A 23478-nucleotide genomic window follows, 5' to 3' on the forward strand; every position below is an offset into this window, starting at 1 on the left:
CTAAAGTATAGTCATAGTGATTGTGGAAGTCGAACCAAATATTACTATTGAAACTAAATCCCATTTCTTGTCTCAAAACCCATCTACCAAACGCACCCTAAGTGCTACAGCTAAATTTACTACTGGAAGCTAAGTTTTATGATAGATCATAATCAGCAGTTGTATCATACCAGTTGATGATCTCTCTCTATCTCTCCCCTTTATTTTTTTGGGGTCAAATGTAGATAATAGATTATCCTAATGTTAACCTACTAGGAACCACCAGCTCTTGGGCTGGTGTCCACCACCAAGTCCTTTAGGTTTTGGTGAAACCTTGTCTCTCACCAAAATGCCACTCTTGTGGCTCTTCTTCAAATTCAGACCTACGCACCCGTCTGGTCTGGTGGTGGTTCTGTCCCCATCGGTCCTCCGTAGATTCAGTTGAGCCTCCCCCTAGTTAGTGTAGGAGTAGGAGTAGAAGTAAAGATGACAATTGACAAAAAAAAAAAAAAAAATTTTTAACCTACTAGGCACTAGCTTTAGATTATGTACTTCTAGAACAGATCGGAGATGTATTAGACTTTTCCAGCTCTGTTCTACCCCCAAAAAAGGGGGGAATTTACAGCTCAGAACTCTGATAATGTCAGTCAAAGAAGCTCAAAATTTTAGCAAGAATTGTCTGCATATGAAGGGACCCCATCAAATAATATGCCCATCAATGGCCCTAATCGTCATCCCTTAACTTTGGGTTGAAGGAGGCAAGTTTCGTGCTTTAACATTCATTCACACTTGACAATTCACGTCAAAGATTCCTCCATAGTTTACTTTAGTCCCCTTCCAGTTCCCCCCAGTTCCCTCTTCCCCCCATCTTCCAAGGCTTCAACTTCAAGGCTTCGACTTCTTTACTTATAAATAAACTCCCACTTTTGTCTTTCCCTTTGTCCCAGTGTCCCCAACCCCAACTATCTTCTCACATCTGTCTCTCTTTCTTTCTGTGCTTCACCTTTTTCCAGCTGTGATTACTCCCTTTTGGTCTTTTCCAATTAATACACACACACAGATACATAAACCATAAACAACTTTTGTTTCTGCAGCAATATCAGCATGGCTCCTAAGTTGGTATTCTTGATGCTTATGGTCTTCTTGACTATAAGCTTCAATCAGGTGTTAGCTTCAGATCCAGACATGCTTCAAGATGTTTGTGTTGCTGATCTCACAGGTACCCCAAACTGACTTCTTCTATCTTCTTTTAGATTATGGACTGTAACATTAATAACGTTCATTGCTTAGTTTTTCAAGTTCCTTTAACCTTAGTTGGTAATTGGCTTCAATTCTTGATCCAATACAAGCATTTAGGTGTGTTGGTAGCTGTTAGTTCCTTGTCCTTTTCTTGCACATTTTGACATTGACTGCTCTTTACTTTTCTCTCTGTGTTGGTGCTGATCACTCTGTTGGAAATCAACACACCAACTAGGAAGATATTTATCAGACATGTACTGTGTATATGCATTTTAGCTGCTGCCTTGTGCCAACTACTTTCGCAGCTAGTCAACTACTCTGTTTGGGGTCGGATTTAATGTCTGTCAGACTCATACCTAAAATTTTGGTCCATGAGAATTTAAAGTAGTGATGATTCAATATTGTTCAGTCTCAAACTGTACATGATAGGACCAAAGATACATTTATGATAATTAATGTTATGCAGTTATCTATCTTGTAAAAGAGAATTAATCTCTGAAGCATGATAGCTGTATTCTAGTAGTAATTATTAGACTGCGTGTGGAGGAAAAAGAAGAAAAACGCTCGCCTGCTCAAATCTTGTTTGCTTGCCGTTGACATGAAGATCTACCCCTTGAACAAATGCAGGGAGATAGCATCTTTGATTAGGATTTTTCTGAGCAGGGTTCAATCTTACGTTTGTTTTACTACGTGCTAATACATTGCTCGAAATTGTGACTAAGATTTTACTCCTCCTGTTCTTGTTATTCATCAAAAACAGGTAAACCGAAGGTGAACGGATTCATTTGCAAGGAAAATATAACGGCTAATGACTTCTTCACCACCATCCTTGGCACCCCAGGAGCCACCAACAATACCTTCGGGTCAGTGGTCACGGGAGCCAATGTTGAGAAGGTCCCTGGTCTCAACACCCTAGGTGTGTCCCTGTCCAGGATCGACTACGCCCCTGGTGGCCTGAATCCACCCCACACCCACCCCCGTGCCACAGAAATGGTGTTTGTATTGGAAGGTGAACTAGATGTTGGTTTCATAACCACTGCCAATGTCCTCGTTTCCAAGTCCATCAAGAAAGGTGAAGTATTCGTCTTCCCCAGAGGCCTAGTCCACTTCCAGAAGAATAATGGGAAGGTGGCAGCAGCCGTTATCTCGGCCTTCAACAGCCAATTGCCTGGAACTCAAGGCATTTCAGTAACATTATTTGCATCTAATCCACCAGTTCCGGATAATGTGTTGACCATGGCATTCCAAATTGGTACCAAAGAAGTTGAGAAAATCAAATCAAGGCTCGCCCCCAAGAAGTAGATGATACACTGATTTAAAAGCAAGACGTCGTATTCATGTTGTTCTTCAAAATAAAAAATAAAATAAAATAAAAAAGAAGCGGATTCGAAGTTAGTTTGTCATTTCATGTCATTTCAAATTTAGTTTGTCAAAGTTAATGTTGTAAGTAAAATGCATGTGAATTTTGTCTTTGCTTGACAACACAATAAAATGTGATTGTTCCATCCAAGTAAGGTTCTTGATGGGGAGATTGCCTTGCTGCCATGTCCATTTGATATTCAACTTTTAGTTGATTGCCTACATTTGTGCATGTCCAACTATATATGTATTTACAGAGGTAAAGTCCTTGTTTTTGCGTTCATACACGAAGAAGCCAATTTACTTGAGAAACGCTAGAAGAGAAAAATCTTCTTCTTACCTGCTGGTGAAGTGACTATGTTCGACAATTATGGCTATCCAACTCAATTTCTCGAATTAAAATTAACAACAGTCCTGCAATATAATGACATACTTGTAAGAATAACAAGGCTGCAAAGACATACTTGTAACTTTTGCCCAGAACAATTTTTTCCCAGTTTTATTAAACAAAGATCAAAATTGCTCCTAAGATGGTTAGTTAGCAGCTTTGGAGCCACTCCTCTTTCCTTCATAAAAACCAGATCAACCGAATGACTTAGCTTCCAAATATGGTAGCTAATGATAACTAGAGTTGATTATGCTTGATGCATTCAATGTAAGTTAAGTGATTGGAGTTGATGCATTCATGAACTGCAGAGTAAGTAAGCAAGTGAATGATAGATATAAGGCTGCTACCAAGTAAATGATTGGAGGGTTGGTGAATCTTAAAGGTCTGGGCAACCTAACAGTTTAAAAGTTGAGCTCAAGTTTGCGGTCCTCCCTCACTAGGGTAGAGTGGGAAACAATTCTTGATTTTGCTTAATTAGTACACAAAAGTGATACTAATACCACTAATAGCCACATTATGGCACAATCTATCTTCTGGCTTAGATGTGGACACCAATCCCCAGTTCCCCACACCCTCATCTGCTGCATTCATGGGAGGAGCAAGTGAACCACTTGATACTATTTTTCCTGGCTTGTTTGGTGGGGGTCTTTGAAGAGCTAAATTTTGATTGCGATGCACTTTAAAGGAGCTAGTTACTAAGGTTGAAATTCTAAAAATTACAAATTCTATATTCAAATTCCAGTTTCCTCCTCTCCACTGTTTAAATCTTACTATTCCTTTGCTCTAGAGTAAAAAAAGGGGAAAAAATAGAGGAGGTGCTAATGAACCACTGATTAATCAGTAAGCCTTATCAGTTGGATCATTATTTGCTTGTTAACAACTCTAGTAAATCCATACACTGATTTATTAGCAACAATCCTAATCATCTGCTCGAACGTGTCAATACAATAAGCAAACCTGCAATAATTTTGCCCATCTCTATCATCAAGCAGACATTGAGGTCCCCGGGATTAGTTTGCTCCACTTAGTTTAATGGGTAATATTAGTTGTCATCTAAGTGATTGCATTTCTCAATCTCCTCCTAAAAATAGCAATCCCAACGAATAGGAATGAAACATGGCGCCACTAATTTTTTAAGCAGTCCAAACGGGCACTACAAATTTTTTAAGCAAAGCTGTCATTGCCATGATTTTCTATTCTGCATCTTTTTCCAGTCTACATAAAAAAATACTTGCAAGGGCAGAACAAGCCAAAAAATAACATAGTGCCAATTCCTAGTTCTGAGTTCCCAGCTCAGATCCGTATTCAACTAATTCTACGTCTTCTAAAATATCCGGCCACGTTAATTATTGGCTCGTTCACTTGTCATATGAATGGCACTGCTCTGCTCTGACCAAGACCAGTTCAACGGCTATATCTCGCCCAGCAAAATAGAATAACGAAAGCTTGTACTAGTCTGGGAGACATGGAAAATAAGAGTGAGGAGAAGAGAGCAAAAGAATATGAGGAAGACCAAGGGAGGTTAAAAGTCGTCAAAAACGTTCATATGATTCAAGTGATCCTGAGCGCGTTGCATGACACTACAAAAATGATAATACAAGCATCTTTAAGAATGCAACATACAACAAATAGAAAGAAAAAAGAAAAAAGAAAAATGACTAGTAACTCGTGTAGTTTCACAGTGACAAATTGGCTTACAACCAACAATCCCACTAGTGGCCAGAATAGATAGCATTCCCAAAGTTAATGCAGAATGACCTGTCTTAAGTTCTGAACTTCATCACTGTGGTTTGCTTGCCATCTGGGATGGCAAACAGTACTAGGGGCTTTGAAGGTCTTATGAAGGGAACATCGCATCTGAAGTACCCTTTTCTCTCCAGCTGTATTATGTCACCACGCTTCAAGTTCCTCATGTTGGAATCACCAAGAGCAGCAGTCTCCATCTTGGTACATGGATTAACAACATCCACGAAATTTTCATCCTCCTCGAGCTGCAATTGAAACATATGCAAACTTCAATCAGCCCCAATTAGGACAGATACATTTAAATGACAATTGATTCAACCAGTAACAAAGGATTACCTTCTTTTTAGTGATCAAATAATCAAAATCCACCAAAGAGAGTGTAACAAGCTCGTTAGTATCAGGCAACCACGTGAGCTTCAACTTTGTTGTTTTGACAGATCCTTCAAGATGCAAAACACCAGTTAATTGTGTTACATTGCCCTCTTGGTCCTTCTCGATTTCCTTTACTATAGCATTGCCCCAATCCATTAAAGTCACTTCCTCATTAGCTGCGATTGATCGGGCATCATCCTGGTCTATCCATATTCTCTTGGTGTACGTAGTTGCTTTCTCCCCAGCACCTTCGTACTTTTTATGCTTAGGTATGATTCGCACAAATGGATCCTCAGGACCATCAGTTAGAGTCAACAAGACCCGTCGTTGGTCTATAACAGCTGTATGTCTGGGACAGACTGGATCAATAATTTTCTTATTAATGGCCCAAAGCTTGTCCCATTCCATGAGATTGAGATTCTTGGATGCCCCCTAAGATGATTACACCAAAAACAAGTTACAAGTCTATTAGATCAAGGAACTAACTATTCTCTCCCCTGATATACCCTCCACCATTCTGTTTTTGAAGCACAAAAAGAGTAGTAGAAATGAAAAACTGAAGCAAGCAAGATGGAAACTAAAGAATGCACAACACCCCAAAAAAACGAATTTCAAAGAGCAACTAATAGGAGGAAATATTAGAGATGCATTGCATTGCCAGCCTCATTCCATCAAGTTGGATGTTGAACGAAACAGACATACTTGGATTGTGGTCTTGAAAAAATATCTTACCTGTTCCAGCATGAACTGTATCAGTGCCTCAATCTTCAGCCCCCTGCGTACTATTCCCTGTACAGTAGGAAAACGAGGATCATCCCAGCCATCAACCTTTCCATTTTGAACAAACCATAGCAGTTTACGCTTGCTAAGAAGTGTATAGACCAGATTCACCCTGCTAAATTCATATATATGAACTTTTTGAAAACCCATATCCGTCTGGATCCAGTAGTATTGATCATTACGGTCATGATACTCACTAGATCGAAGTGCATGGGTAATACCTTCCACGGCATCAACAAACGGACATGCAAAATCATAAGTAGGATAGATTTTATAATTAGCACCAATCTTGTGGTGAGGAGTCAAATTGCAACGGTAGTATACTGGGTCACGAAGGGACTTGTTTGGATCCTGCATATTCAGCTTGCCTCTGAGGCAACACATCAAACCCCTTTCTGATCCAGCAACCATTTCCTTCCATAAGCTCAGATTCTCCTCCACGCTATTGCTTCTACACTTGGATTCTATCCCATCCATCCGTTCTTGCTGCATTTTTTCCCGAGTTGTGTCATCAGCATAGGCTTTACCCTCATGAATCAATTTCTCGGCCATTTCTATCATGTTGGGAAAGTAGTCTGATGTGTAGGTTACAGCCTCATAGGTAATCCCCAAAGTTTCAATATCTTTGAGAAGATTATCTACAAATTCACTGCTCTCCTTATCAGGGTTCGTATCATCAAAGCGCACAATCAGCTTACCGTCATATTTCTCAGCAAAATACTTGTTTAACAGTGCTGCTTTAGAATGACCAATATGTAGATAACCACTAGGTTCTGGAGCAAATCTCACCCGTACTTTTCCAACCTGTGCATCTGGAAGATGCACCTCAAATACAGGTCGGTTCCCTCCCACACCCTTCTCACTTACAGTGCCATTCACACTATTGGAAGACGAAGTAGAAACCTGTTGATCTCGGACTTTAGAAACTGCTTGAGTCCCTAAACCTTTTTTTCCAATATACATTGCAGTCACTTCATTCAGAGCTGCATCAAATTCGTCATGTATAGAGTTGAACCACCGTACTAGATTTTGATATTTCTTGGAATTGCGTAGACTTTGCCATCTCTGCCCTGTTCCTGCAAATGAACTAGTATTGAGAACCCATCCTGGTATGCTAGTAGAAAAGGGTCTTTATTTAGAACAAACTTCTAAAAGTGAGAAATAAAGTTACAGGAGAAAATGCAAAATAGTGCTCCAACAAAAAAAATCTACTTTACCAAAAACAGATCAACCTTAATCATCCTCATCCAAATACAACTAATAGGGGCTCAAAACCAAATCAATCTTTATTGCTTACATATTATTCTCCTGACTCACACTTCAGCATCAAATACATATTTGACCAAAAGAGGTTCACCAAGTCTAAATTCTGGAGTGCCCTCCAATGTCAGAAAAACTTTAACATCTAGATATACCTTTTTTTCTATTTTAAATTATATGGAAATTTTTAATTTGGATTACATTCACATATGGCCACTGATTTAAAAGACATTGAAGCAATAAAAGGAGAGCAGTCACGTGCTCAATGTGAGGACTAAAATAATGTCTATCCAAGGTTTCTACGATGGGAACCTTATATACCGAATGAGTCCACCAGACTGCTTTCCGTCATGAACAATAAGCAAAACCAGATAAATTTCAACCTGGCAAAGGCTCAAAGAGTCTAAGTTAGGCCACACTTTCTGCCCAAAAAAACAAAAGAAGGGCAAATCCAGGTGCTATGTAGCCACCAATCCATCAAATAAATCAAACAAAAAATTCATTGTATATGCTAAAAATATCAAATCACTTCTGTACGTTTGAAGTAAAACATATGCTACTATAGCTAGGAAATAAATTTAAGATAAAATCAACAGTTAACCAAAACTAATAGGCAACTGCTGTTATTTATGCAAAGTTTGTACATCGAACTCAACTGACACTAAATCAATGTATAGGTTGATATCAACTTGTCCTTGAGGTATTTATGTAGCTAATGTATCATAGCCATAACACCTACATCACTCGTAATTTCAGTGCTCACGGATGATTTGGATCCACCAATTAGGATACGTTCAATAAGGAGAGGAGGAAAAGAGGACAAATGTAATCAACTGACTGAGCTCATTACAACAATTACGAAAAGAAGATTATATTACTTGTACGAGTCAGCAGAAAATTTCCCACTTAAATTCATCCATCCAGTTTCATGCTCCATCTCCTGATATGCTGGCTATAGAGCGGAATATTGATTAAAAAAGAATGGTTAATAGTCAACTAAATTACAGATGCACAATTAACTAGGCAAACTAATAACAACTGGAGACACATATTTTCCTTGCAAGTGCTGACCAAGATTGCTATATCTGCAATTTGACAGACTATGACGACTAAAAGTATGCTGCAGAGATATCTGTCCCATAGCACATGCCGCCTTCAAATTCAGAGCCAGAAAGAGAAACAGGGGCATAATCAGCCATTCATCCAATCTACAAGACAGAATAAAAGACAATTTAACAACAAAGTTAACAATTGATTCTATATCATTTCATTTACCACATTAGAACTAACAAGAACAATTCAGTTTCATAAACAAAAAACTGCCACCAAATTGTTTATTGGACATTCCAAACAGTAATCACACTCCTTTTTTTTGTGAATATATTAATATATAGATATATATATTTTGTAGCATGATGTTGGTTACTGGTAGTATCCTTCTTCAAAAAGACGTTAACTGTATGCTAATTAAGCGTCACAATAAATAGCCTTATGCCACACAGGCGGATGAAAAAGTTGCAATTAAACACATTTAAGCTGCAGGCAAGCAATAAAAAGGCACCTGGGTGGACTCAAATGCATCCCTATTGTAAAAATCTGGAATCTTTGCAACCCGGCCGATGTATCGCAGAAGCACATACAGTCCCCGCAGTTTTCCACTGCATCCAAAAAATTGAGTTACTACAAAGCTCAATCACCTCATTGAGCTATATAAAGACGATTGCATCATCTGTTAATATTATAAGAAAAAAATGACATTTCCAGAATAACAGAATAATCGAAATTTCATCCCACCAATATGATAGACAAAAAATTCCTCAAGCTCACAGGGCAAAAGAAGGAACTTAAGAGTTGGAAAAAAAAAACTCACAAATCCGACAGAAAGGGAAACATTAAAACGGAGAAATTACCCATCCGAGAAGTGGAGGATAGGGGTTGAGCCAGAAGGGAGGGAAGGATCAGTAGGGAGAGAAAGACCGGCGATTTTAGAAGCCACAATGACGGCAAGTGGCGGAGCATCCGCCGGAAAACACAGCATCTGTATCTCCATTGGCGCCTAATTTAGTAGGAAAAAACAAAAAAAAAAAATGAAATGTAACGAGAGAGCAGAGGTGGAAGGGGTTTAGGGTTTTATATAGTTAGAGAGAATCAACGGCGCCAAACCAAAAACTGGGGGCTACCAAAAGCTGGAGCGCAGGTAAGATTCCCGTTGAGTTTAGCCAATACTATTCGACGACGACGAGACAACGATTTGAGGTTTTCCCTTTTTTTTTTCAAATTTAACTTATTTGGGCCGGGATCAGCACTGGTGCTGGGCCTTTGTGGTCAGATCTTTTATGTCCAAAGACGGGATCTGTGTGATCAGATCTTTTATGAGAGCTTCCCTAAACCCAAATTCAATTGGTAGAGAGTAGTGATTTATTTTATTCTTCTTTTAGTGATTTTTCTATGCGTTTGGTTTTCTTGAGTGAATTTGATGATCAACCAGTACGTTTTCTTCATACTCTTGTAATTGTTTGTTGTTTTAAATTGGTGATTAATTTGTATGACCATCGAGGGACTTTTTTGATAATTCCTTTTATTTCAACAGATTTTTTTGAAATTTTTGATCAATGGAATAGGTTTGAATAACATTCAATAGAAAATTTGAAATTTTTTCTTTCTTTTTCAAAAGCTTCTCCTTTCCTTTCTTTTACGAATTCGAGGACAAAGGGTTAAATCTCAGAGAGGATTGTGGCAACAAGGACTCAAACAATCGTGTGGCAGCAAGGTTTAGAGTCTTTCCTTAAATCAAATAAAATCCCTTTCCTTCCCTTTTCCTTAGAAAAAGAAGAATTTGATGAGTATTAACTTGCGTTTTCAGACTCAGACCAGGTATCGAGTCAGCCGAGATCAAGGGGCAGGGGTCAATGGGTTCGATCGGATTCGATGGGGTTGAACCGGATGATGTCATAAATAAAAATTATTTAAAAATTAAAATATTGTATATAAAATCCCTAAAAGTATGTTAATATGAATAAATGTATATTCTTATATATTTGATGTTTCAAATATATTTAACAAGAAAATACAAAGAAATTAGAACAATCAAGTAGCAATTTATATTATTTAATGAACTTTAACAAATTTAGAATTAAAATTATAGATTTGATTAAAAAAATAACATCAAATTTTAGGACAACATTTATAAAGTATGAAATATTTGAGGTATATTATAAGTTTTAACAATTTAGGGATCAAAACATAATATTGAAAAAGTTTAACCTTTTTTTAAAAAATGCTCTGGTTGAACCGATTTTTCCGGTTTTTTCCCTGTCAACCCTGGTTTTTGACTGGATTTTTTGTCTTCTAGTTTTGAAGAACAACTCGGACCGAACACTTGGCCGGTTTCAGTCCGGTCCGAGTTATAAAACACAGGTATTAACTTGATCTCTACATGTGAAAGAAAAAGTTTACTTGTTATTGTAAAAATAGGAAGAAAGAAAAAAACGGAAAAAAGATTTATTAGTGCAAGTGTCAAGAAAAAGCAAAAATGCCAGTCTTGAGAATAATAAGGAAATAAAACGTTGGTGAATATCATTGATTTACCAAATTACAAGTTAAGGGGTGTATGTAAACACAAAAATCCCGTTCTTCTTTACAAAATTCAATTGAGATGCACTTCTCTATCATGCGCTTGGGCATAAAGGATTTGGACTGGCACCTCCTGTGTCCAATATTGGTTCCTAATGCATAAGCTTATTAGCTTAAGATGATTTTTCATAGGAATCTTATGATACATCTTTCTTCCAGTGGCCATTTGTTGAAGTTGTTTTGTAACTTTTGTTGCACCTCTCCTGCTCGGATGGAATTTGTGGCTGTTTGTTTCAGAAGTAGACAGTTGACGGGCAGAAAACGGACTGCATGAACTATGCAGTTAAACACACAATATGCTTCTGCAGAAACACTTGTAAGTTGCTCAGAAGTACCAAATGGTTAAAAACGATCAAATAAGTCCATAACATCATATAATCATATTAAATGTAATATGGCACTAGAGTTCTTTTCCTGGTTTCTCTGGTTCCCAACAGCATAATCCGTTGTACAGAGCAAAAGTTAGATGGATTAAAAGGGGGCCAATCATAAAATCATCATCCAATTGTTTCAAACGAGGCAGGGTACAAAAATGGAAACCAGCTTTATTCACATCGCAGAAGTTAAAACAACAGAAATGTCTAAAGGAAATTAGCCAAGCAAATCAAACACAGACTAACTCAGGACTATGAATTCTTGTCCTCTTTGACTATACACATTTCATTGGGATCTTGTTAGACCTACAAGATCACGTGAACAGCTATGCTGCAGGCTGATTAGCAACTGCGAGTTCGACAGATATGATAAAAGTCGATCGCCCCGCCTCCCTTAGGTACTGAACATCTCCATTCATAAGCTTCACCAGTTTTCTGCTGATAAGAAGACTTATTCCCTCATCAGATGCTTCTCCATTGGTACCGAACATTTGGTTCAGCAATTCTTCTGGAACCCCACCTCCAGAATGTGTCATCCTGCACCCAAAAGAAATCACAGTAGCTCATGACTCTGTATCCCGTAGATGGCTTAAAAATAAAGATACTGCAGTCATAAATTGGCGTATGGTCCCAAAACAAATGTTTGTCGAAGTATATTTTCAATGGATTGATCCTGATCTGTGATCTGAAATCTTCATTATCTGCCATGCATAATCTAAGTACCATATACCTAAACCAGTTTGTAGGGTACTAAAGTACCCGCTATATTTGCGATGAGGAGGATACCTCATTTAAGTGTATTCCCTTCTACATAGGATTAAACCCAAATATTTACTTCTAATGAATTCCTTCTCTTCAAAAAGAAATATTAAAAGGAAGATCCACTAAGCATTGGAAATCTATGCAGTAGTTCTGAGGACTTTACAAGGAATATTAAAATAAAAAAGAAACTAACATGTTATGCCATAAGTAATCAGTCCATTCTCAAAATCTGGTTGTAGCGGTCAATTGAGGTAAAAAAATACACAATAGAAGAAATTAAGAAGAGACAAGGATCTCAATACTACATTGGGAAGCTTAGCCACAAGCTACACAGGGAGGGGGTCCATCATAACATTCAAACATGCAATTGAACAAGTCTTTTCTCAGAAATGGCAGGCAGAAAAGAAAAAGATAGAAATGATACACCTCCACTGTATGTATAATCGCCAATAAAATGTGTACTCCACCTATCATCTTGAACACAAAACCTTTTTCAACAATCAAGTAATGTAAGCCAGGAAAAGAAAAATAAAAATCTACACTGATCAGGAGGAGCGCCATATGCACCAGTACAAGTTGCAGGGAAATTCTCATACCTTAATTCCAAATGGGCAAGCTGAACTGACTCCCCTAATCGGTCTTTAGTCAACTTTCCTCCAAGACCCAGCTGGCCTCCATTTGGTGTAAAATTCACCGATGTCAACAGGAAATCAGCTAGAACTTGCTGAAGCCTCAGTCCATCACCATATAGAGTTTCATTCATAAGACTTTCAGCCAAATTATTCACTATCACAACACCCTTTGCACTGCTTTTGATCATGACTTGACTAATGGAAGCAACCAGTACTTCATGTAGCTTGAATTCCACCATTTCCAGATCCAAATACCTGCAAAGAAAAGGCAAAGGATATCCTAAGAATATAGCATATGAACGCCAGAACAAATTAAAAAGATATGAAGCTCAAAATGAAGCAAAGCCACACACAAAATCCACACAATAGGACCAAAAAGTGTAGACCATAAGTACCTGAACAGATGAAAGCCAAAGAACATCCTAGGTGCAGTACGCTTGAAAATATGGGATCTTATTACCTTTAACTTCTATATGACCTAAACCCAAATTATGATTGATTGATCAACAATCTCAAGAAGCATCAAACATAACTAAATCACATAAATCCCAAAGATTCAGAGAAACTTTGCAAACAATTATTGTTAATCAATTGCGAAACATGTACATGAAGGTTAGACATCCTAATGTAATGACGATTTTCACACAATTTAACCAGAAAGCTCCGACATAATGTTGTTAGTGAACCTCTGCTGAATCTCGTAACTAGTAGCTAGATGCTGCTAGCAAAAAATTCAAGTGCAAACAGAACACTTCAATCAAATGAAGCTTTAATTATGCAATAGTCAGACATCAAGGATAAGGAAATAAAAAACTTTTGAAGAATATCGTAAACATAAAACCAAACCAAAATACAGCGAGCAAATACCAATGATTTTATCATACCCATCAATTATGCTGTCAAGATCAGTGTCATCAAGAATCTTGTTAAGCTGACGCTGACACTGGGCACTGGTTTGTAGCAGATTCTTCTGATCCTCTCCCAACTCAGTGTCCTCCAACATCTTCCTTGAAAAAATAATTCCAGACAGTGGATTTCTTATCTGCATCCTTATGTAAGCCAATACCTTCAACCTTTTCAATGCAGTTTCCTCAGATAGTCTTTGAATATGAAGTGCCTGCTGCAACTCGTAACTTGCCAGCTGCAGAAAGCAAAATACCCCAGTGACTGCACCCTCTCTATCCAGCTTTTTGCTCACACAGAGCAGGCACTCTATGTACTTCCCATTCCGTGCAAAGAAACCAAAAGGTATCTTTTCAGATGCTTGACCACTTATGGCATTGTTTAGTAAAATACCAAGATTCACAAAAGCTTCCTGATTCCTGAGCCTGCAACAGGCTGTATGAATTCCAAAAACCTCTCCTAAAAGCATCTTATCCATAACCTGCTCTCTACGCCATCCAGATACTTTTGTCATGGCAGAATTCCACTCAGAGCACCAGCCAAATTCATCCGTTCCAAATATTGGAGGAATCAACGGGTTGGGATTTTGTACAATAGCTCTGTAATCACCTTCAATTCTAGTAAACTTGTCCATGATAGCCTTCTGACCAGTTATATCCTGGGCAACAAAACATACACCCACAACAGTCCCTCTAACATCCCTGCTTGCACAGGCATTCACAATCAAGCTAACTGGGCCCGCATCAGCTTTTGATCCATGTGTTTTAATCTCAAATTGCACATTTTGTTCTTCTTTGCCTGATAAAAACAAAGAAAGATTAAAAGCTGTACACAAAACATTTGGGGTGTGAATTGACATCATGACTTAAAAAATAAAATAAAATAAAATACAAAGATAAACAAAAATGAAAAAGGGAAGAACATCAATGATTCAAATCCACCCAAAAAAGGCTTGCATTTATGCAACTATAAAAGCAAATGAAACATCAGTGTTTCACTCAAACACATACCCAGCAATGCCAATTCCAGCATCTTATTCACTGTTTCAGCCGATGAATCTTCAACAAGGGTAAGCAATTTCCTCCCAATTGCTTCATCAACAGCAAGACCAGTTAAATCGGAAATCTTTGTATTCCACCCATTAACCACCCCATCAATATCAACCGCCAAGATTGGAACTGATGCTGTCTCAATCAGCCGAACCATTTCAGATGTCACCGCTTCCAATTCCTGCAATCCGTCGATCCGGAGGTCATTAAGTTTTGAATGGATTTCCTGAGTGTCTGACTTGGTTCCCTCATCTTCCTTGGAAGAATTTCTCAGTATAAGCTGCAAAGAATGGATTGCATCCATCTCATAATCCTTCCAAGTTAAACTTCTGGTCTTAACAACTTCAAGAAATGCTTTGAATGAAGACCTCGGATGCATCTTCCTACCATCATCCTTCTCCCCAGGTTCATGCTTTGCACCACCCCATCGAATCTCTGCAGCAGTGTGTGATCTGAACCAGAAAAGCCAGTCCTTATCTGATATCCGAACAGCTGCCATCCCACAAACTACATCACCAAGAGCAAGAGCCCCAGGGAACCCAGCATCATATAAACTGTCTGTGCTCAAACCCGTTGAATCCATGTGATACTCAGAAAGCCAGGATATTATATCACGCAGCTGAAAGTCAGTTGGAGTTAATCCCATTCTATGTATTTCGTTCTTGTACATTAAGACCGCCCCATCACATTTCACAAGATCCATTATGTTTGGACTCTGTGAAACAATGCCCAAGGGTGCATCACTCAACAGCATATCACACAAGAGAGTCTGTGTTTTCAGAATGTTCTTCTCAACAATCTGATTTTCTAATTCCAACTCCTTGCTGACATGGATAGCAAACACTTGAGTGAGGAACTCACAGGCATACCGAAGAGGGAAAGGAACAAATCTCGGTGTTGTGTTATGACACACAACCAATCCCCAAAGCCTTTTCCTTTTTTGAGGGTCTGCAGGCTCAGAACTATCCCCCTCATCATCCCCATCATTGATTATGACAGCCATCACCAGAGATGCAATTGAAGTCATGTTTTCCATATATTGCAAATGGCACGTATGAGGGGCCCTGAGTGTGGAGCCACATAAAGTAAGATCAAAAGGAAGCTTCTCATCTTGAATCACCTTCATATGTTTTGCTCGGCAGTCGCATATCATGCGAACTTTGTTTTTCATGAATAAAAAGCGTGCAGCCTGAGGGATATCTGTAGCTGGGTAATGCAGACCCACATAGGGCTCTAGGCCTGGCTTCGTGACTTCGCTTATCACCTCTCCATGATCATCATCGTGAAATTTATATGTCATCACCCTGTCATAACCTGTCAGTTCAAAAACCTCTTGAACCATTGTATCACAAAGTCTATCCAAGCTCCCACTGGGTAGGGACTGCAGGCGTGTAATGGCTTTGGCAGCAAGCTTATAGGACTGCAAAGCACCAGCAGCAGTCATGGGGACTTCATAAGGCTTCACAGGCTCAAAATCAATGATTAAGCTACCTGTCACCCTGTGAACAATGGCATAAAACGGCTTCCCAGAAGTTTTACAGTGGACCAATATAGGATTCAGCAGAGAAACCTCTCCAAATCCTAAGGCCTTATACAATGCTGCTGCACTAGGATTAGTAAAAATAGTTCTGATATCAGTTCCAATGTCAATAACCGGATGATCACCAACACTCGGAACAGCGTGACTGACCATGGTCAGCATTTCAGGAGCATTTTCACTATAAGCAATGACTTTGAAAGTTTTCTCATCCAGAGCTAAAAGACATCCAAATGGCTGGATAAATTTTCCTTTCTGAATCTGATGAAGGTAAGCTGTGGTTATCCTATCAGATCTAGGTCTGTGCTCTCCAGGAGGTGTGACACGCACTGAGCTCGAATAGTCAAAGGAACTACCTGACTCCTCAAAATCAGCATTGAGCTTTGCATCTATGGAGGTCTGTGCAATTATCCGAGCACTGTGCTTTGATCTTGCTGAACTGCTGGAAGACTGACTAGGTCTTGAAGCTGACATTTTTAGCTCAAACCTGCATAATACATAAGAGTAAAGTTGAGAAAAAGGCATCAAAATTGAATCTTTACACGATCAAAGAAATAAATGACACCCAAGCTAAACCGAAGAAAAGAAATTTGTATCTTCAAAATCCCGTAATGATTTCAGATATTCATAAGTACACAAACCATTAATATCCGAGACTCTTTCTACCAAAACCAACTCTCATAAATGGCATTCTAGCCGACCACCGAACAAGAAAGAAGGTCCTAATTTTCTTCCCTACTCTGAAAGAAGACAATATAGCACAAAGCTTGCAAAATTATGACAGCCGAAAATAAAATGAACGTCTCCAAGATCAGGCCCACCAACTGTGGAGACATCATTTGACAACCCCACCCCCACCCCCCCCCCCCAAAAAAAAAAAAAAAAACTACGCTGAGAAATGTACGAATGAAGTATAATGCACCAAGTGCACTTTAGGCCAATATTTTCTACAGCTTTGTAACCACAGCAGAAGTATCAGAGTTAAATGGAAGAGATAATAGATTTAATGATATCTTACAATGCAACGCAATCTAAACATATCTCATAGGTTGCTCTCAGACTCCTGGCTAGCAGTAAATCAGAACTAAACTAAGTTGCCTGTTTATCTCAATACAAATCTTTAACAGGAAAGCAAACAGATATTGCCGACTAAACAACATATGACAACATCCTTCATCATTTAGAAGTCATAATTAGCTATCCTGCCGGCCAACACTTCCAAGAATTATAAGTTCAGACTTAAAAGGGACAAGGGAAGATGATTCGAAAAAAGTCGTGAACTTTTACCAATTAAGATCAACAACAACAACTAAGATGAATCCGCAAAGTTGGTATAAAAAGAAGCACAATCCACAAAATTGAGCAAGCTTCTACCTCTCATCCTCTCCCCAGCAGAGATGGTAGTAATACTAACCCTTTTAACAACTTGGTTGCAGAGGCTAAAAGCAGAGTAGTAGCAAGTAGCAGTAGACTCCAAATGAAATCTTGAAATATTGAAACTTAGAACAGCTTCAAGAATGAGCAACACCAGTTTGGTAAATTGGAAAAACCCATCAAAGCCCTCGGGAATCCTATAAGACTGCAAAGTTCAGCTGTTTCCAAACCTCCCTCCCAAGATCTTGATCACCGCCTCTTCTGATTCTTTCAAGGGCAAAACCGGGACCACATCACCACCTCCTCTAACCACCAACCTGAATACACCTTATACTTGCTCACTCACTGAGGCCTATCCCACTTAGCATTAGTTTACTTATTAACCATACTTCCACACATTTCCCCCAGCATACATGACCAGATACATGTGACTGTACATCAGCAAATGAAATTTTATATATACTAATGGTACAAATCATGTACAATATTTTATGTCTATAAATAGTAAGAGGTGACAAGTTTACTGGAAGAATGTGAACTCTGTTGGTAGTTTTGTTTCTAAACATGTTAAAAGCAGCAGCCAGGAAAATCTAAAAAAAAAAATCAATTTTTAAAAGCTAATATAGCATGGATTAATCTTATTCAAAATAAGATTAGGTAACATGCTGTTAGTGTATACATTGCGGTTGTATGTATACAAGATTAATTTCTATTATATTATGATATTAAAGAATACTAAAATAAACAAATGCCAAAAAGGATAAGGCTAGAAAGTGAGTACCTAAAGCGGCGTATTAAAAAGGGGAAGTGTCAAATGGCGTGAAAAGTGCCTTTGTGAAAAGGGGTGAAAATGGTCTTTAAGGTCTTGTGAGCTGTGAGGATTAGTGCAACAAGTTAGGGCAACCCATGTTTGGGGAAATGGAATTGATGGGTAGAGAACAAAACCTCGAACGGGAAGGTACCCACCAGCTACAAGGCCAAAAGGTTATGCCGGTCACCCCAGGAACAGAAAAAAGAAGGAGGCAGGGGGTGTTGGTGTCAGAATTTTGGGTTAGAAGGTATGGGGAGGAGGAAGGATGACGGTGTGCCCAATTAGTTTGGTTTGGCAGGTTTCCAGATTTGCCTGCACTATCAAACAGTTAGCTGCCCATCCCCATCCCCATCCCATGCATTTGCTTTCTTTGGACATTTCAAAGCTTGACCACCATCCACTGCAGCTGGGAGTGGTCATAGTGGTAATTTGGAAGTGCAAGTGTTGTTTAGCAAGTGGAATTGCAGTCAAATGATGATGATTTTACTACTGTAATTTAGTGCTAGTAACAGTGCAGCACCTCATTTTTTTTTTACTTTCTTGTTTCTTGATTGGATGACTTCAGGTGAGAAAGTCGGATCCTAAGATGTAAAACGTGTAAGAAGGCGGCCCCACTTTGTCGGAAGAAATGATCTTTTAACGTTGTGTAGAATGTAGATTGAGCAATTTGGTACTTGGCATGGCATCTCATTAGCACTCGGATGTTTCTAGGACAGGAGGAGATAGGTGCTAAGGTTACTAAGGTGTACGACTGCGTGTATCCGTTGAGGATTACAACTTCACCATTTCGGACATTTCAGGTCAAATAATCTGTGAACAAAAGCAAAAGAATTATCGGATATGTGCACTACTAAGTAGGAGTAGTAACTAATAAGGAAAGGTTTTTTTCTACTATGTACTATAAATTAATTCACAAAAGAAATATTGCTGAATTGCACACTCATATCTGCATGTCTTCAACACTAGTATAGATAAAGGCAGGGATAACATTGAAAAAAAGATTAAAAAAATAAATTTAACTTTAATGAAATGACAAATATTTTGGGACATTTCAGTGTGGTAATTTTTTTAAAAAAAAAGGGGAAAAAAAAGATTGAGAAGGACTGAAGTTCATTATCCCACCAAAATATTAGTTTGGAGGGAAAGTTATTTCAGTTTATATCTCATACACTTGAATATGAATTGAAAGATATATAAAACTTCTTGACAAGGGCACTTGGGCACCTTGGACGTTGGGGCTTTCTGATTAGGGAAGGGTGTAAATTAATTGTCTAAAATATTTATTTTAGATAATTAATTAGAGGTAGTTAATGACAGTTACATTTAATAGACATATATGTTAAATGGTTAACTAACTATACACCTATTCAATAAGAATTGCATCCTTTGATAGTGTTTTGGATAGGTGTTTCAATTCTTTAAAATAGTAGGACTTTGACAGAGTTAAATCACTTTTTTATTGACAGTTCTTAGACTTTGTTGTATCTTAGAGGTAATTTGTCTAATATAGAGGCAAATAACACCTTAAGAAAAGTGTTTTTCACATCTTAAAGTCTCTACATTTGTCTAGTTTAGATTAGTTATTTACTGTATTTCCAACAAAGACCTCAAGAAAGCTGCACTCTTGAGAAAGGTCTCCTGCAGCTGCGGATATTTTTGGCTATTTTTGGACATGGCAGGTATCTGTCTATATACCTCGAAATCAGGTATTTTGGGGCAGAAAACACGACGATTAGATTCGACAAGTGCCGATTGACAAAATATATATATACGATTCCCATTTTGTAACTTTTGTTGCTTTGAGGGAATCGTACAAGAATTGGAGTTTACACTTTCTTTCTCCCCCAGTTGCTGATAAATTTTACAATTTTGGATTGGAAACGTATATTATCAGCACAAATTTTACAATTTTGGCCGCAGACCGTTGGCCGTGGGACTGGGCAGCTGGGCCTGGCTTGCACCCATTGTCGATGGAAAAACAGGCTTAAACAGCAAATAAACACTTGAGAACCCATTTGTCTGTTTCCAGTTTTTTTCAAGTACCATTACCAATAATTTGAGGGATTTTTTGTCTGGGATTTTGTTTGCAACCTAAAAAAACTCCAAAAGATGGTCAGTTAAGATTCGGCCATCCTATGAATTATTCTGATACTAGCATCTTAGACAGTCACATTCAATTATGTAAACGACTCTTCTAGGTTCTTCTGGCGAAATCCAAAAAACAGTAAGCAACTCCTCTAGTTTTTTGTTATATACACCCTAACAAGGAAAGGGTGGAATTTAAGGGAAAAAAAAAAGGAAAGGAACAAGGAGAATTAAAATTCAGAATCTCTAACTTTTGGAATTTGAATTTTAGCCACTGGACCAAGACAACCTCAATGATATTTGTGTCTCCAGAAAGTGATATTTGTGACACCAAATTTGAGAACACCGGGAGCAATCCAAATTGTTTGGATTGCGGTTTTTCGTCGGAAAATTACATCGTTTTCCGTGATCACATTTCCCTATTACCTTTTTCCCTCACATATATCAAATCGCTACAGTAATTTTTCCATGAAAAATCATGAAAAATGCAATCCAAACACAAAGGTACCGAAAAATTTGTAGCTGTATTCTCTAATGTTTAGTATAGGGGTGGACACAGATTGGGTATCTGCTCATCCACTATTTGGCTGACCTAACTCGCACCTTGTGGGTCAGTTATTTTCTAATCCTTACCCGCATCGCATATCAATGAGTATCCGATTATAGGGTATCCGTTGAGATAGGGTTGGATCAATAGATACCCGACCCCGCCTCACTTATCATTTAATTTTTTTAAAAAAAATAATTTATACTAATTTAATTTTATATTTTACACATTCATCTAAGATTTAATAAAGAATTTTTTAAAAAAGTCTCCCATCAAGAAACAAGTATGTGAAGAGATTACAAGATAAAGAAAAATTTTTTAAAAATTCAAAGTCAATAAAAGTTTGAAATAAGTAGCACTTTTTTTTAAATATATGGTCCACATTAATTAAACTCTTTTTTTTTTATAAAACATAAAATCATGATCTCTACAAATAAATCTTGTAAATAAAATATAGCCTCTCATATTTGCAATGCAATTTGTTCAATGAAATTACTTATTTAGCTCTAAATTATTATTTTATAATATGTATATAAAAATAAAAAATAAATATATATGCAAGTTGGATCGAGTACCCACGAATTTTTAATTATGTAACTCTAACCCGCCCCGCATCTTAATGGGTACTCGACCCTTTTTTGACCCAATCAATAATACAAATCCTGTATCCTAATTTTCGGATCGAATTCGAATATGACGGATTTTCAGGTTAATGGATAATTTTGCCCACCCCTAATTTAGTTACTATGCAGTTTTAGTTCTTAAACTTTAGATAAACATAAATTTGATCCAAAATGTTTAGTGGATACTGGCATATTCAATCACAGCAGATTTAGGACAATTTCAAATTGCGGATAAAATTTAGTTATGTACAATCATGTGTCCACCAAATTGAATTTAAAAATAAAAAGCAAAACAGCGGCTAATTTTAAGCAAGGGACTAATAGCACATGAGTAAAAATTAATCAATAAAAAAAATTGATAAACTACAACATTTAAACCGGTTGGAACATCTAGTTCATTGATCCAACATTCACTCTTCTAATTAACATTTTGATTTTTGTGCCATCCCGTGAGTTATTTTTATTGTTTAAAATTTAGCCGCCGTTCTGTTTCTTTTTTTAACAAAATTAATTTAGCAAACACGTGACTAACGTGATTAGATTTCATAAATAATTGGGATGACCTGTCAATTGTCTTGAATTTGCTTCAAATTGGAAATATTGGGAAACAAATGTTGTTATGCCAAACCTTTAGGAACTAAAATATCAGAGGCGCCATACACTGGGGATTCAAATTTATTTTTTTTTTCAATCAAATCTTTAGAGACTAAAATCGCTCAGGTACCAAATATTAGATATTTTTTCCCCTTGTAAGCCTAGATATGTCTAAACAAGAACCATTTATAAATAAAGACCATTGGATTTTAAACCTACTCAGGAAATTGCCTTGCCAAATGGAATGATGACCAGCTTTCAGCTTCACTAATTAATTTTGGTAAATTCTGTAAATCATCAATTTTCACAATAAGCTAATGAAAGAAATCATAGAAATATATACGGTCGCGTGCCCACAGGGAACTCGTTAAGATATATTTCAGGTTAGGAAAAGTAAATAAATACAAGAAATGATATGCAAGATTAAATAAGAAAAGTATATAAATGCAAGAGAGGATAATAATTGTTAGTGCGTGTCTATATTTGATAGGTTAGATGAACGATAACGAGTGTCCTAAGGCACCCGTTAGAAAAATTCAAAAATATATATTCTCTTCCAGGTTCAAAGTACCACCAAGTGTCCCCTACCTTGTCTTGGTGCCTTGAAAAGGGACAAAAATGGACGTGCCCGATTATAATATATCTATAGATAGATAGAATGCAAAGAAGCCAAATCCAGCAAGGCATGTAGTTCAATCAGATCTCCACAGGATTTTTTTTCAAAAAAAAAAAACTTCATCTTGCACGTCTCTATCTCGATCCAGCACACAAGGATGCCCAAAAAATCATGACAAAATACAGCAGAAGTGCATTTACATTCTTTCAGACTTCCACAGAGTTAGCTTATTTTACCTTTGAGCAACTTTCAGCAATGAGATGGAACGAAATAATGACCAAGCGATGGTGGAAACGAAGACTATCATAATTCTTATTCTTGAGAACCCATATTAGTATATATGACAAAATGGAAAAATTAAGAGCTAACACCTTCATCTAGCATCACCAATTGCCAGTGTTTACTACTTCACAGAATGGTAGGTTTCCCTGTTGTCCAACGAGCAAAAATGCAAAGTACGTATTGTGCATGAACACACACAAACAATTAAAAGATCATAACTACAAGGGAACAGAAGAAACTAGTCTTGATGAGCAGAAGGAACAAGATACCAAAAACTCCTGGTAGGTAAACTGCAAATCCCTCTCGCTTAAAATGCAGAAAGAAAAGGTTCATCTCATTTCCTGATTTCAAAAAGGGGAGATATTTTGCCATGCTTTAGGATATTCTGGTGCTTTTCACTTGATGCATGTGGGGCAAGTAGACCAAATTGTTCATAGGCGTTATCAAAGGCAACCAACTGAACATGAATGCAAAAACTTTTAATCCCAAACCAAGAAAGAGTTCAAAGGTAAATCTTGTTTACCTAACCATAA

At 37.6% G+C, this 23478-nt stretch overlaps 3 protein-coding genes across 4 annotated transcripts; 1 reads left to right on the plus strand and 2 right to left on the minus strand.

Annotated features, from left to right (window-relative positions):
* The first annotated feature begins 778 nt into the window (after nt 1–778).
* Nucleotides 779–2763, plus strand: LOC113761326 (germin-like protein 5-1). The gene is made up of 2 exons (XM_027304273.1): nt 779–1198; nt 1979–2763. The coding sequence occupies exons 1-2, from the start codon at nt 1084–1086 to the stop codon at nt 2518–2520; spliced, it is 657 nt and encodes a 218-aa protein (XP_027160074.1). The 5' UTR covers nt 779–1083; the 3' UTR covers nt 2521–2763.
* A 1720-nt stretch (nt 2764–4483) lies between these two features.
* On the minus strand, nt 4484–9340 carry LOC113760314 (glutamate--tRNA ligase, cytoplasmic). The gene is made up of 6 exons (XM_027302868.1): nt 9034–9340; nt 8685–8781; nt 7445–7506; nt 5816–6977; nt 5048–5515; nt 4484–4956 (listed from the first exon to the last, which is right to left on the minus strand). Exons 1-6 carry the CDS (start codon nt 9171–9173, stop codon nt 4729–4731), a joined length of 2157 nt encoding a protein of 718 aa, XP_027158669.1. The 5' UTR covers nt 9174–9340; the 3' UTR covers nt 4484–4728.
* A 1878-nt stretch (nt 9341–11218) lies between these two features.
* Nucleotides 11219–18550, minus strand: LOC113761924 (phytochrome A1). Of its 2 annotated transcripts, none has more exons than XM_027305111.1 (5): nt 18169–18550; nt 14438–16500; nt 13409–14225; nt 12489–12779; nt 11219–11667 (listed from the first exon to the last, which is right to left on the minus strand). In XM_027305111.1, exons 2-5 carry the CDS (start codon nt 16485–16487, stop codon nt 11457–11459), a joined length of 3369 nt encoding a protein of 1122 aa, XP_027160912.1. In that variant the 5' UTR covers nt 16488–16500; nt 18169–18550; the 3' UTR covers nt 11219–11456. The 2 variants fall into 2 exon arrangements, with proteins under 2 accessions (XP_027160912.1, XP_027160913.1); XM_027305112.1 differs by lacking the exon at nt 18169–18550 and adding an exon at nt 17428–17836.
* Nucleotides 18551–23478: the final 4928 nt, after the last annotated feature.

This window comes from Coffea eugenioides, chromosome 2 (genome assembly GCF_003713205.1).
Source record: "Coffea eugenioides isolate CCC68of chromosome 2, Ceug_1.0, whole genome shotgun sequence".
NCBI lineage: Eukaryota > Viridiplantae > Streptophyta > Magnoliopsida > Gentianales > Rubiaceae > Coffea > Coffea eugenioides.

What these genes read in the sequence shown, in the direction of transcription:
- LOC113761326 (XM_027304273.1), top strand. Translation starts at nt 1,084, where the DNA reads ATGGCTCCTAAGTTGGTATTCTTGATGCTTATGGTCTTCTTGACTATA. An exon ending in TTGTGTTGCTGATCTCACAG is followed by an intron (nt 1,199 to 1,978) that starts GTACCCCAAACT and finishes CATCAAAAACAG; the next exon opens with GTAAACCGAAGGTGAACGGA.
- LOC113760314 (XM_027302868.1), bottom strand. Translation starts at nt 9,173, where the DNA reads ATGGAGATACAGATGCTGTGTTTTCCGGCGGATGCTCCGCCACTTGCC. An exon ending in ATGCATTTGAGTCCACCCAG is followed by an intron (nt 7,507 to 8,684) that starts GTGCCTTTTTAT and finishes AGCCTTTGCCAG; the next exon opens with GTTGAAATTTATCTGGTTTT. An exon ending in ATTTGATCACTAAAAAGAAG is followed by an intron (nt 4,957 to 5,047) that starts GTAATCCTTTGT and finishes TTTCAATTGCAG; the next exon opens with CTCGAGGAGGATGAAAATTT.
- LOC113761924 (XM_027305111.1), bottom strand. Translation starts at nt 16,487, where the DNA reads ATGTCAGCTTCAAGACCTAGTCAGTCTTCCAGCAGTTCAGCAAGATCA. An exon ending in GCTGGAATTGGCATTGCTGG is followed by an intron (nt 14,226 to 14,437) that starts GTATGTGTTTGA and finishes TGTTTTTATCAG; the next exon opens with GCAAAGAAGAACAAAATGTG. An exon ending in CTTGCCCATTTGGAATTAAG is followed by an intron (nt 11,668 to 12,488) that starts GTATGAGAATTT and finishes TTTTGGGTGCAG; the next exon opens with GATGACACATTCTGGAGGTG.